The 14,553-nt window shown below is 39.6% G+C and overlaps 1 protein-coding gene across 4 annotated transcripts in view; it reads right to left on the bottom strand.

Moving 5' to 3' along the window:
* Positions 1-14,553, bottom strand: part of ERLIN1 (ER lipid raft associated 1) — a 40,835-nt gene that overhangs the window by 6,529 nt on the left and 19,753 nt on the right. For 3 of the 4 annotated variants that reach the window (XR_007911086.3, XR_519178.5, XM_002718646.6), the window contains exons 8-9: positions 10,526-10,584; positions 8,255-8,346 (exon numbers count right to left, since the gene is read on the bottom strand). Coding sequence is in view for 2 of the 4 variants with exons in the window: in XM_002718646.6 (XP_002718692.1) it covers positions 8,255-8,346; positions 10,526-10,584 (151 nt within the window). In the remaining 2 variants the exon portion in view is untranslated. Of the gene's footprint in view, positions 1-740; positions 819-8,254; positions 8,347-10,525; positions 10,585-14,553 lie in introns of those variants that run through there. The other variant, XM_089314530.1, reaches the window with a different exon arrangement.

Below are 14,553 nucleotides of genomic sequence, written 5' to 3'. Positions count from 1 at the left end.
AACATCCAAATACAGAGAGAAAAAAATTAAAAGCAAAAAGAGAAGACTGACTACTCAAAAGGAACAATTAAGACTGACAGCACACTTATAAACAGAACAGTGCAAGAGACCAAACCAAAATGAAATAATACTGCCAAAATGGTTAAGGTAAAATAAGTTTAGTTTCGCATAGAACTGTAGGCCAAAGTGCCATTTAAGAATGAAATCACATTATTTCAAACAAAAGAAGGCTGAAGAAGCTTCCTACTCCTTAGCCTTCATTGAAAAAAAATTGGTAGAAAAGAAACACCAGAAGCAGTGAGAGGAAAACATTACTTAAAACTTATAAATAAAAAATAAATGTATATTAAAAGCATCAATAACGATGATAATCAATGGGAAGATAAAAACAACATGAAATTAAGGGACAAGGCAATAACAATATGTAATATTAGAGGGCAATGGTAGAGTTAAAGCATTCCAAGGTATTATTCAAGAAGAAAATAGACTGGTTAACTTCAGATTTTGTCAAGTCAGGTAACACTTGTTAACATTTCACAGGTAATGACTAGTTTTATATTCCAGAAACACAATGTAAAACTTCCAATCAAGTAAAAGGGAGAAAAGAACAAAATTCAATCAATTCAATATCAATTAGAATTAGAAGAGAAAATGAAGCAGAGAAATAAACTATGGTAAACAGCACGTAATTGATACAGATCCAAATATAGCAGTAACCACAATAAATATAAAAAGACTAAACTCACCAGTTAAAAGACAGATTCTCACATGGGATAAGATAACAAAATCCAGCTATATGCTGTTTACAACAGACATACCTAAAACATAATGACATAGAAAAGTTGAAAGTAAAGGATGGAAAAAGATACACCAAGGTTTACAACTAACCAAGAGAAATCTGGTGTAGCCATATTATCATTGGACAAAATAATTTTAAGCCAAAAACCATGCTTGGAAATAAAAAAGGTTATTATGAAACAGGTCCAAGAATCCTGAACTTGAATGCTCTTAATGATATAGCCCCAAAATTTATAAAGAAAATAATTATAAGTCAACAAATCCATAGTCGCAGTAGGAATTTTTAATATACCTTTATTGGTGATAGATCAAGAAGGCAAAAATTAGAAGAACAGAGAAGATGTGAAAAACACAATTAATAAGCCTGACCTAATGGATATATAGAGAAAGTTTCACCCAACAAATAGAGGAAATACATTTAGTATTTTCAAACACATGTAAGGATCAAGTATAGGTAGGCCACAAAACAAATTTCAACAAACACTTAAAAAACTATATAACAGATCTTACTTTTGACTACAAGTAGTAATACTGGAAATCAACAAAAAAAAGGTAGCCCCTCAAAACTCACTGACAACACTTTTTAATAATTTATGAGATGAAGTTACAACGAAATATGCTTAATTAAGACTAAAGACCAACAAAAGAGCACATTTAAAAACTTGTGAGATGAAGAAGCAGTCCTTTGAAGAAAATACATAATCTTACATGCTTCTCTTCCATTAGAAAGGATCACAAGATAATGAATTAAGTTTCTAACTCAAGAAGTTAGGAAAGAACCAATGAGTAAATTCAAAACAAAGAAAACAAAACTAAGTGCAAATAATATAATTGAAAAGGTTAAAACCAACAGAAATAAAACCAAAAGCCAATTCCCTGAAAAGATAGACAGACCTCTGGCACAGCTGACCCAATGAAAGATAATAATCTTCACAGAATTCTATAAATTTATGCCTCCAAATTTTAAATAACAGATGAAATGGACAATTTTCTTAAAAATTATCATCAGAATTGACTTAAAACACCTGAAAAGACCTATCTATACTCAATATAGAAATTAAGTCAGTCAAATGTTACCACAAAAAACAAACAAGTAAACAAAAAACATAAATCCAATAGTCTAAGATTTTTACAAGTGAGTTCCACCAGACCTACAAAGAAGAGATAATACATAATGTTTCAGAACATGGAAAATGAGGCCGGCACCATGGCTCACTAGGCTAATCCTCTGCCTGTGGCAGAGGTTCTTGTCCCGGCTGGGGTGCCGGTTCTGTCCCAGTTGCTCCTCTTCCAGTCCAGCTCTCTGCTGTGCCTGGGAAGGTAGTGAAGGATGGCCCAAGTGCTTGGGCCCTGCACCCGCATGGGAGACAAGGAGGAAGCACCTGGCTCCTGGCTTTGGATCGGTGCAGCATACGGCCGTAGTGGCCATTTTGGGGGTGAACCAACTGAAGGAAGACCTTTCTCTCTGTCTCTCTCTCTCTCTCACTGTCTAACTCTGCCTGTCAAAAAAAATAAAAAATATAAAAAAATAAAAAAAAACTATGGAAAATGAAGAAATGTTCTTCACTCCATGTGATGCTTAATATAACCATTATTTAAAAAAAGAAAAATAACAGTGTAAGGAAATTATAAACTAAATCATTTATGAAAACAAAAGTAAAAATTCTAAAGAAATTATTAGCAACTCATATAGAAAAATATATTAAATTTCCTATATCATGACCAGAGATGGCTTTATCCCAGGAACACAAAAATAATTTAGTAACACAAAACTTGCTAATATAACATATATGTTCACTTCAACATATGCAAAAAATTGTTCTTACTAACAGCCAATCACAATAAAAGTTCTTGGCGGCCGGCGCCGCGGCTCACTAGGCTAATCCTCTGCCTTACAGCGCCAGCACACCGGGTTCTAGTCCCGGTCGGGGCGCCGGATTCTGTCCCGGTTGCCCCTCTTCCAGGCCAGCTCTCTGCTGTGGCCAGGGAGTGCAGTGGAGGATGGCCCAAGTCCTTGGGTCCTGCACCCCATGGGAGACCAGGAGAAGCACCTGGCTCCTGCCATCGGATCAGCGCGGTGCGCCGGCCATGGCAGCCATTGGAGGGTGAACCAACAGCAAAGGAAGACCTTTCTCTCTGTCTCTCTCTCTCTCACTGTCCACTCTGCCTGTCAAAAAAACAAAACAAACCAAAACAAAAACTCTTGGCAAGCAAACTTTCTGTATCTCCCTCTCTTTGTAACTCTGCCTCTCATGTAAATAAATAAATCTTTAAAAAGGGGGGGTGGAGCAGCACTGTGGCACAGTTAGTTAAGCATCCACCTGTGGCACTGGCATCCTGTGATGGGTGCCAGTTCAAGTCCTGGCTGCTCCACTTCTGATCCAGTTCCCTGTTAATGGCCTGGGAAAGCAGTGGAAGATGGCCCAAAGTGCTTGGGCCCCTGCACCTATGTGGAAAACCTGAAAGAAACTCCTGAGCCCTGATCGGCCCAGCTCTGGCTGTTGCGACCATTTGAGGAGAGAACCAGCAAACGGAAGACCTTTCTTCTCTGTCTCTCTCTCTCTCTCTGTAACTCTACCTCTCATGTAAATAAATAAATCTTTAAAAAAAAAAAAAAAGTTCTTGGCAAGCAAAGAACAGAACCTTAAATGATAAATTTGAAATATAGTAACATCATTGGGACCACTGAAAGGGGAAAAACAAGAATGTCTGTCACTATCTTTCTTTTCCGACATTGTACTAGAAATCACTGTCTAAAGCACTAAAGGTGTGACATTATAAAGGAAAAAACTGCAATTGTCTTTATCTGAAGACAATAGTATTGCTCAGAGGAAATTGAAGACATTATTGGAAATAATAGCATTTTCAGCAAGACTGCTAAATAAAAAAAATCAACACCACACCTATACAAAAGCAACAACCAATCAGAAAAAGTGCCTTTAAAAAAGAGTTTGTCTATAATTGCAGAAAACTTAAAAGATATATAGGAATAAACTTCTTAAAATTGTGCAAGAACTTTAAGGAAATTATAACACATTTTTTTCAAAGACATTTCCCATTAATGGAGAAAGGTAATAGTTTTGTAAGACTTTATATTTTAATTCTCTCCAAACTGGTGCATACATTCAATACAATTCCAATCAAAATCCCAACACAGTATTTTAGGAGCTGGTGATTAAAGGTACATGGATGAATAAAGAGTCTATAGTAGTCCAGGACAATATTAAAAATAGGAATAGTTAAGAGGAATATAATTAAGGAGAAAATTATTCTCCCAGATAACAAAATTTATACAAAAGCTATTCCAATAAAACAAGGTAATATTGGAGAAGGATAAGCCAAAAAACTGTAACAAAATAGAGATCCTAGCAACAGAACAAATTATACACAATATCTTGTTATATGACATATGTGGCACTAGAAATAAGTAGAGGAAATAACTATTCAGTATGTAGAATATGACAACTGGTTGCCATTTCAAAAAAATAACACTGAATCCTCATGTCACACTAAATACTAAAATAAATTCCAGATGGATTAAAGATCTAAATGTGAAAAGCAAAACTTTCAGAATAAAATTATTACTATGAGGTGGCAAAAAATTCTCAAACAAGATAGGAAAGGCACTAAAGAAAAAGACTGATGAATTTGATATATGAAAACTAAATATATATGTATGTCCAGGATATCATGGAGTTCAACAATAAGACACAAACTAATAAAAGATATTTGCAATGGTTAAACCTGAGATTAGTATCCTAGAGAAACATATAAAGAACTTTTATAAATCAAGTCAGAAAAGCAATCAAGTAATGGGCTAATAAGGATATTAACAGGCAATTCACACATTTAAGGAAACCTGAATGACCAATACACAAAATTCAACTCTAATAATAATGAAGGAAAGTCAAGTTGGAATTATATGATGCCATGTATACCATCAGACTCGCATAAATTTTTTTAAGTATGACTCCAAGGGATACAGGCAATGTACAGAAACTGGAATCAAACATGGTTGAAAAGAGGGTAAAATGAAGACTCACTTTAGGAAGCAATTTTCCACTATGCTAAACCTGGAAGATATGCATACCCCATGACCCAGGAATTCTACTTCAACGTAAGTATTGTAGAGCACTGCTTCTCAAACTACCTGTGGAAAAACACTTTTATCCCCTTATTAATCTGTTAGGAATCAGTAAGTTATAAATGATAACAAAAATGAATTACTAGAAAAAAGAAATTATGAAAAAACATAAACTATAATCTCCAACAGATATAACATTATTATGTTAAAAAGCTATAAGAACTTCCGTGTCAGCATCCCCTATGGGCACCAGTTTGAGTTCCGGCTGCTCCTCTTCTGAGCCAGCTCTCTGCTATGGCCTGGGAAAGCAGTGGAAGATGGCCCAGGTCCTTGGGCTTCTGCACCCATGTGGGAGACCTGGAGGAAGCTCCTGGCTCCTGGCTTCGGATAGGCACAGCTACAGCCATTGTGGCCAATTGGGGAGTGAACCAGCAGATGAAAAACCTCTCTCTCTGCCTCTCTTTCTCTCTCTGTAATTCTGACTTTCAAGTAAATAAATAAATCTTAAAAAAAAAAAAAAAAAAAAAAAAAAAGAACTTCTGAACAAAATCCCATTGGAAATTCTGAACATTCATTCTCAATTTTTATACCCCTATCATGGTGTCTCAGAAACAAAAAGCTGATGACAGGGCACTGACCCACATCACACTTGAGTAATATACTTAGGAGACTCTTCCATATGATGTGCACAAGGAGATACGGAAAAGGACAGTATTGCAGCACTGTTTGTAATAAGAAATCTGAAACTACCTAACTCTTCATTGTTAACACATCAGAATAAACAGGTCTCCTCACAGAATGAAATACATAGCAGTTAAAAATCAAGTGGGGAAGTGGGCATCAAGTTGCTTGTGTTCCACATTGGAATGCCTTAGGTTCAATTCCTGGCTCCACTCCTGACTCCAGCTTCCTGCTAATGCAGACCAAGGGAGGCAGTGGTGATGGCTCAAAGTGAGTGGGTTCCTGCCACTGAGGTAGAAGAGCTGGACTGAGTTTCTGCTTTGGTCTCAGCCAGGACAGGCCATTGTAGGCATTTGGAAAGTGAACAGTTGATGAGAGCTCTCTCTTTCTGCCTCTCAAATAAAATAAATAAAGTTAAAAAAATGAACTAGATCCAGATATATCAATATAAATAAAACATTGTTAGTAAAAAAAAAAAGTCAAGTTGTAAAATGTGAAGTTTGATACCACTTTTGTGGTTTCAAATAGGTAAATCAAATTTACAAAATGTTAACTACATGTTTATTTATGTAAATAAATAAATAAACTTCAGAATAGAAACTACTCTGATAAGGCCAAGAAACAAAACCAGAGAAAAGGAGGCTTCAAATATATTTTTTTCTCTTTAAAATAAAATATGATTTTAAAGACACATGAAAATTTTAAGCCTTGATTATACTGTTCTCTGAACATTTCTATATATTTGAATTATTTAATAAAAACATCTTAAACTTTCAGTATCACCTGAGTGTCTAAGATGAAAGTCTAATAATAGTACTCTGGAGTGTGAGGAAGACACTGATATTCAAAAAATGCGCTGTAAGCAACCTTGCAATGCTTTCATAGATGGCATTATCCACCCGGATAAAACCATGTGCATATCAATAGCAAGGATATCATTTTGAGCTTTGGCCAAAGAACTTTCTTATTATTTTTTTTTCTTTAAAGATTTATTTATTTATTTGGAAGGCAGAGTTACAGAAAGGCAGAGGCAGAGAGAAAGGTCTTCTACCTGCCGGTTCACTCCCCCATGGCCACAATGGCAGGAGCTGCACTGATCTGAAGCCAGGAGCCAGGAGCTTCCTCCGGGTCTCCCACATGGTGCAGGGGCCCAAGGACTCAGGTCATCTTCCAGAGCTTTCCCAGGCCATAGCAGAGAGCTGGATCAGAAGCAGAGCAGCTGGGACCTGAAGCAGTGCCCACACGGGATGCCAGCACTACAGGTGGCAGCTTTACCCTGCTATGCCACAGCACTGGCCCCTAACTTCCCTATTCTTAATCTGTATAAATAAAACCCCACTCCAGAGAGCCCTATCCATTGTCCCTGTCCTTGAAAAAGAATAGTGGCAGTCAGCAACACGAAAGTCTAATAATTACTTTTGGAAAACCAAAGCACTTTGTTAAGTACTGGCCCCATAAAACATTTTTTATTATTATTTATTTTGAAGGCAGAGAGACAGAAGTACAGTGACGAACAAAGAGAGCTCTTCCAACTGCTGGTTCACTCCCCAAATCCCTGCAATAGCTGGGACTGGGTCTGCCTGAAGCCAGAAGCTGGGAACTCCATCCAGGTCTCCTATGTGGGTGGCAGGGATCCAATTACTTGAGCCATCACCTGCTGCTTCCTAAGGTGCACATTAGTAGGAAGCTAGAATTGGGAGTGGAGTTGGGACTCAAATTCAGGCTCTTTGTGATATGAAAACCAGATGTTTGAAATGGCATTTTTGGAGCCGGTGCCGTGGCTCACTTGGTTAATCCTCCGCCTTGCAGCACCAGCATCCCATATGGGTGCCAGGTTCTAGTCCCGGTTGCTCTTCTTCCAGTCCAGCTCTCTGCTGTGACACGGGAAGGCAGTGAAGGATGGCCCAAGTGCTTGGGCGCCTGCACCTGAATGGGAGACCAGGAGGAAGCACCTGGCTCCTGGCTTCGGATCGGCACAGCGCCGGCTGTGGCAGCCATTTGGGGAGCGAACCAATGGAAGAAGACCTTTCTCTCTGTCTCTCTCTCACTGTCTATAACTCTACCTGTCAAATAAATGAATTTAAAATAAAAAAAAAGAAACGAAATGGCATTTTTATTCACTGTGCCCCATGCTCATCTGGCCTCATCTAATTTTATTTTGTTTTTATTTATTTATTTGAAAGGTATAGTAACAGAAAGGAGAGAGAGAGAGAGAGAGAGAGAGAGAGAGAGAGAGAGAGAGAATATCTTCCATCTACTGAGTTATTCTCCAGATGGCTGCAATGGCAAGGGCTGGGCCAGGCCAAAGCCAGCAGCCTGCAACTCCATCCTGGTCTCCTACATGGTGGCAGGGGCCCAAGTACTTGGGCCATCCTCCATTGCTTTCCCAGGCACATTTAAGGAAGTGGAGACTGGAAGTGGAGTAGCCTGGACTTGAACCAGTACTGTGACGTGGGATACTGATGTTGTAAGCGGCAGCTTTATCCGCTGTCACAATGCTGGTCTCTCTCACCTTATTTTTAAAGGCTTTATGACACCAGAATGTACAATGAAGTTTCCAGAATTCTCTACTACATATGATGGAATCTTATTTGAGTCCACATCAATATTCAATATGAGACTAACAAAAACAGGACAAATTTCTGACACACATGCTTCGTACACATTCATGTCAGAAAGAAATCCAAGTACCTATAACAGCTTTTTTCCTCTCGGTCTCAGCTTCTTTCTCCACAACCTTCTGTTTCTGTGCAGCTATAAGAAGTTTTGTCTTCTCAGCTTCCCTGCAAATCAAAACAACATAAAAATCAGAAATGAGAAGTTCTCTTAGTGGGCAGTCACAGCCAGTAATTATGATCCTGCGGTGGGTCAAAGGATCATTTTTCAGCAAGAATTTTTTGATTCATTAGGATGAGTTAGACAGGTGTTACCTACCTTATTGTACTTAGAATGAATCTGAGGTTGAAAGATTAAACGATCTGCCTAGTCACTCAGAGACAGGAAAAATAATTCAGTGCATTTAGTTTCTTTCCTTCTAACTACAAGGCCTGTGGATCTGGAAGGCAGAGCATAAATGTTTCCTCTGCCCTTAGGCCTCCTGATAGGCCACATAGCACCCCTGTGCCAATTAGAAAAAGGCAGCATTTGGGCAGATGCAGTTCCTTAGGGGCATGGTTTGGCAAGCAGACTGAGGCTGGATTTCTGCCCCTGCCTTCCTCAAGTTGATGCCCATGTGTAGTGGCCCTATCTGTTACACAGAAGATATACTTGGGTCAGTTATTAGTGAAGTGGGGCTTAATGTAAAGATGAATTTCCTTAGAACTTGAGCTTCTAATAATGGAAATGGCTAGCTCAATCAATCACTATGTGCGTACAAGTGACCTCTAAGTGACCACTTGGCAGAAACAGTTTGAAAATAAGATTCCCATTAGATGAGAGGCTAGACTGGACAATCCCAAGGTAGCTTTTAATTCTGGAATTCTCATAGTCTATAAAATTAATAATAATTCAGAATTATTTAAAAGTTACTCCAACAGTTTCCCCAAGACATTTTCATCCAAAGTCCCCATCCTCCTGCCAACACTGATAAAGACAAGAAAAGTCATTTTAAACACTGAGTTACCTGATGACTGAGAACACAAAATATTAATCTTTCCATCACTTGAAGTGATGACATTAAAGCTGAAGATATCCTAAGCTGTATTTTTTTCTATAACTGGCTCAGATCCATGATCTAACTAGCCTGGCACACTATACTTTTAAAAGATGAGTTCCTCTTCTATAATTAAAAAAGGAAAAGAAAATTATATACTATAGAAGATAGGTCCTGCCGGCGCCGTGGCTCAATAAGCTAATCCTCCACCTTGCGGCGCCGGCACACCGGGTTCTAGTCCCGGTTGGGGCGCCGGATTCTGTCCCGGTTGCCCCTCTTCCAGGCCAGCTCTCTGCTATGGCCAGGGAGTGCAGTGGAGGATGGCCCAGGTGCTTGGGCCCTGCACCCCATGGGAGACCAGGAAAAGCACCTGGCTCCTGGCTCCTGCCAGGATCAGCGCGGTGCGCCGGCTGCAGCGGCGGCCATTGGAGGGTGAACCAGCGGCAAAGGAAGACCTTTCTCTCTGTCTCTCTCTCTCACTGTCCACTCTGCCTGTCAAAAAAAAAAAAAAAAAAAAAAAAAAGAAGATAGGTCCTTGGGAACAAAAAGACTCCGCAGTGCATTACCCCATGAAGCAGTGTCACCACTCCTCGGATCCCTTGCATTTACACATCTGCTGCATTCTTGACCTCTGCAGTTATCTTTATAGCATATTTTTCTTCCTATCGTATCAACAGTATTGTCATTTCAAACACAGTTAAGTATTCCCCTAAAAGGGACCTTCTAAAACATTTAGAAATTAATTTATGTCAAGCAAGTCACTTCTCATTTCTACCCAGTGATGAACACATAAAAGAGAAAACTACCTGGAGTCATCTCAAGCAAGACCTCCTTTCCCAAAGGCAAATTAGAAAGATCCAGTTCTAACTTTAGATATTCAATCGCATACAATGCAAAACCAAACTTTTTACCACCAAGGTGTCTATTCTCACCATTACAACACAGTAACAAAAAACAGACATTCTCATCAACCTTATGCAGCTAGGACTCTGTTTTTCATCTTTAATGTTTATCAAGATACTATTCATACACAAATTATAGTTCCTGAGCTTTCCAGCAACAGTTCTACAGCAAAGTGCATCTTTAGCCACTAAAACTGTTCCCACAATGTCCACACATAAAGAGAAAACTAGTAAGAGGCCAGTGAGAATTAAGACATGAGAACAGACACTAACACTAAATAAAAACATACAAGATAGACATATGAGTATATCCCACCCCAGGGTATATCATCTGTTTCTTATATATTGGTGTGTTAAGGTGCAGATAGCCCTAAACAGAAATACTGGTATCCCATGGATATTACTCACATTAACTCAAAATTTCTTCTTATGGCTTCTGGGATTTTGGGTTTTGTAACACGCACAGCCTAAAAAATAAAAGTGAAAAAGCCAAAGTATATTTGAAAAATAAATCTTCAAACTAAAATCTTCTACAAAAGAGTTCCTCAAATGATACCAATAAAACAACAATAATACAGCTATCTACTGTCACTAGAAAATCTGCTTTCACACCATCACACTGAGAATCAGAGATACGTTGCTTCTTGTTTCCTTCAAAAAAAAAAAAAAAGTCCAACTACAAGTAAAACCACTTTACCCACTGACAAGATAAACTCCAGGGAAAAGGTTCTTCCTTAAAAGATGCTTTACAAAGCTCCTTAGTTTAGTATTTTCACTTCCCTTTTCAAACTTGCAAACCAAAGAGAGAGAAGGAGGCAAAGTTCCAAGGCTGAAATTGTCAAGTCTAAAGCAGTCAAAGACAAACATAAACAAAAATCTACAGTCAGAGTATGCAATTTTATATAGTATGTAACAAATAAATGTATTAATTGCTAAAACAGCAATTGGTCACTCTCACTGTAAATAGCCCAATGGCTGAAGGAAAACAAATACCAATAATAACTTAAATTCTTTGTCTCTAGAATCTCAATTGGAACAAAAGTCTACCTGTCTTTGTAGAAGTTGTTTACTGGACACTGTCTAATTATGGTGTATTTTGACATTGTCAAGATGTAGAAGTGCTGTTTTTCCACGGCTGACTTTTCTACATCAAGGACTTGATCTCTCAAAAGCCTTTTAAATTTTTTAAAGACTTATTTATTTATTTATTTGAAAACCAGAGCTACACAGAGACAGAGATCGATCTTCCATCCACTGTTTTTTTCCCTAGATGGCCACAAAGGCCAGGGCTGGCCAGGCTGAAGCCAAGAACCAGGAGGCAAGACAGTGAGAAACAGACTCAGGTCTTCCATCTGCTGGTTTATTCCCCCAAGAGCAGTAACAGCCAAAGCCAGGAGCTTCATCTGGGTCTTCCATGTGGGTGGCAGGCACACAAACACTTGGGCCATCTCCCCCTGCTTTATCCCTGCCATTAGCAGGGAACTAGATAGGAGGCAGAACAGTTGGGACAGGAACCGGTGTCCATAGGAGATACCAATGTCACAAGCTATGGCCTTAACTGCTGTGGCACAATGCCAGTCCCTCTCAAAAGCTTTGGATTTTATTAATTAAATACTTTACATTCCCACCTAGACTGCACACATGAAAGAGAACAAATGTGCAGGTAATTTTTGAGGACTATCATAACTAATAATGAATACAAGTCACAATTCAGAAATAGAATTTGTGAGAGATGCCAGATTTCACTAAGACTATGTGACTATCAGACACAGGAGTACAGATGGCCTCTAACATGGATGAAATTGACTCAAAGGGAAGCACTGTCATGTTACATTTAATTAATTAACTGTTAATTAACAATTAATTAACTGGCTCTAAATCACTTTAACCTTACAAAAAAGAAGCACAAAATAAGGCTCTTTTAAAGAATCCTTTTTTTTTTTAAAGGAAGATTTATTTATTTATTTTAAAGTCAGAGTTACAGAGACAGCGAGAGACAGAGACTCAGGTTTTCCATCTGCTGGTTCACTCCCTAACTGGCAGCAACAGCAAGGGTCAAGCCGAAGCCAGGAGCTTCATCTGGGTTTTCCATGTGGGTGGCAGGGATCCAAATACTTGGGCCATCATCTGCTGCTTTTCCCAGGCCATCAGCAGTGAGTTGGATCAAAAGTGAAGCAGCCAGGACATAGACCAGCATTATGGTGATGGCTTTATCTTCTACGCCACAATGCTGGCTCCACTGAAGAGTCCTATTTTGCTGTATGAGGCTATAGAGCCAATCAGGTTTGCAAATTTTGGGAAAGCTCAGATTTTGAAATATGTAAAAACATAAACATCTGGTATAACACACAACATGAGTAAGCTGCATCAAAAGAGATCTAAGAAATACATTCAGGAGCTGGTGGCACAGAAGGTAAAACTGCCATCTGCAGTGCCAGCATCCCATATGGGCGCCAGTTCAAGTCCCAGCTGCCCCACTTCCAGTGCAGCTCTCTGCTATGGCCTGGGAAAGCAGTGGAATATGGCCCAAGTCCTTGGGCCCCTGCACCCACATGGGAGACAATGAAGAAGCTCCTGGTTCCTGGCTTTGGATTGGCCCAACTCTGGACTTTGTGGCCATTTAGGGAGTGAACTAATGGATGGAAGACCTCTCTCTCTCTACCTCTCCCTCCCCCTCTCCCTCTGCACCTCCATAACTCTACCTTTAAAATAAAACAATCTTAAAAAATAGAATCACAACATATCCAAAAACAATGGAAATAATGTGCATAAACACACACACACGCACAGTGGCGAAAAAAGCTGACACATGAATATACCTGTTGAAAATGACCCCTGGCCGGCGCCGCGGCTCACTAGGCTAATCCTCCGCCTAGCGGCGCCGGCACACCGGGTTCTAGTCCCGGTCGGGGCGCCGGATTCTGTCCCGGTTGCCCCTCTTCCAGGCCAGCCCTCTGCTGTGGCCAGGGAGTGCAGTGGAGGATGGCCCAGGTGCTTGGGCCCTGCACCCCATGGGAGACCAGGAAAAGCACCTGGATCCTGGCTCCTGCCATCGGATCAGCGCGGTGCGCCGGCCGCAGCGCGCCGACCGCGGCAGCCATTGGAGGGTGAACCAACGGCAAAGGAAGACCTTTCTCTCTGTCTCTCTCTCTCACTGTCCACTCTGCCTGTCAAAAAAAAAAAAAAAAAAAAGAAAATGACCCCTGAGTTATAAGCATATATTTTAAACCAAAGTCAGAATACTACATAGTTATTCCCTTAAGTAACATTAAGGAAAAAAATAACAAAGATGACAACTTTTACCATTCTTTGTTGAGTATGCCACAGTAGTTTTTAAAGAATAAAGTGTGATATAGATATAAGAAAGGGCAAAGTTAAAATGCTATTATAGAGAAAGTTGATTCAACAGATGTTTATTGGGCGCCTACTCTGTGACAAATGTTTGTTCTAAGCACTGTGCATACGGCAGAGAATAGCAAAGCAAGTTGGCTCTCAAAGAATTAAAAAATTTGGAAGGAGAAAAGAGATAACAACAAAAGACAAATAAATTAACATTTCAGATAACGGGCTGGCATTGTGGTACAGTAGTTAAGCCACTGTCTGGGACACCTGCATCCCACACTGGAAAACCAATTGCAGTCCTGGCTGCTCCACTTCCAATTCACCTCCCAGATAACATGCTTCGGAAAGCAGTGGAAGATGGCCCGGGTACTTGGGCCCTTTCCACCCTCATGGAAGGCCCAGATGTAGTTTCTGTCTTTTGACTTCAGCCTGTCCAGTTCTGCTATTGCAGGCATTTAGGTAGCGAACCAGCAGATGGAAGAGTTCTATTTCTCAACTTCTCCCTGTCACTTTGTTTTTTGAATAAATAAATAAATCCAAATATTTTTCAGATAATTATGATTGCTAAGTGAAAACTTAAAATAGGATGATTATAGGGCTGGGAAAGCAACAGCCTATGGAATGGAAAAATCAACATTTTTATTTTGGCATACTTTATGATTCAAAAATTGAAGAAAATTAACCCCCCCCCCCCAAAATCATTAGTGAATTCAAAGAAGCTGGAGAGAAACAATAAAGCCACCAACAATCATCTGCTTAGAGCAGGCATTTGGCTCTGTAAAGATGCAGTTGTGGTGCCTGTATCCCTTATCAGGTGGAGTACCTGGGTTTAAGGCCCAGATCTGCTCCTGATTCCAGCTTCCTGTTAATGTGGTAAGCAGCAGGTGATGGCTCAAGCAATTGGGTCCCTGTCATTCAAACGGGAGACCTAGATTGAGTTCCTGCTCTTGGCTTCTGCCTGGCCTAGGCCTAGCCATTACAGGCATTTGGTGAGTGAACCAGTGGATGGGAGCTCTCTCTTTCTCAAAAAAAAAAAAAAAAAAAAAAAAAAAAAAAAAAAAAAATTATTAACTGCATTTCTCAATGCTTTAAAA

This window comes from Oryctolagus cuniculus, chromosome 15 (genome assembly GCF_051225735.1).
Source record: "Oryctolagus cuniculus isolate XC-2025 breed Fujian yellow rabbit chromosome 15, ASM5122573v1, whole genome shotgun sequence".
Classification (NCBI taxonomy): Eukaryota; Metazoa; Chordata; class Mammalia; order Lagomorpha; family Leporidae; genus Oryctolagus; species Oryctolagus cuniculus.
Note: the sequence above shows the minus strand (reverse complement) of the source record. Positions and strands in the feature narration are given on the sequence as shown.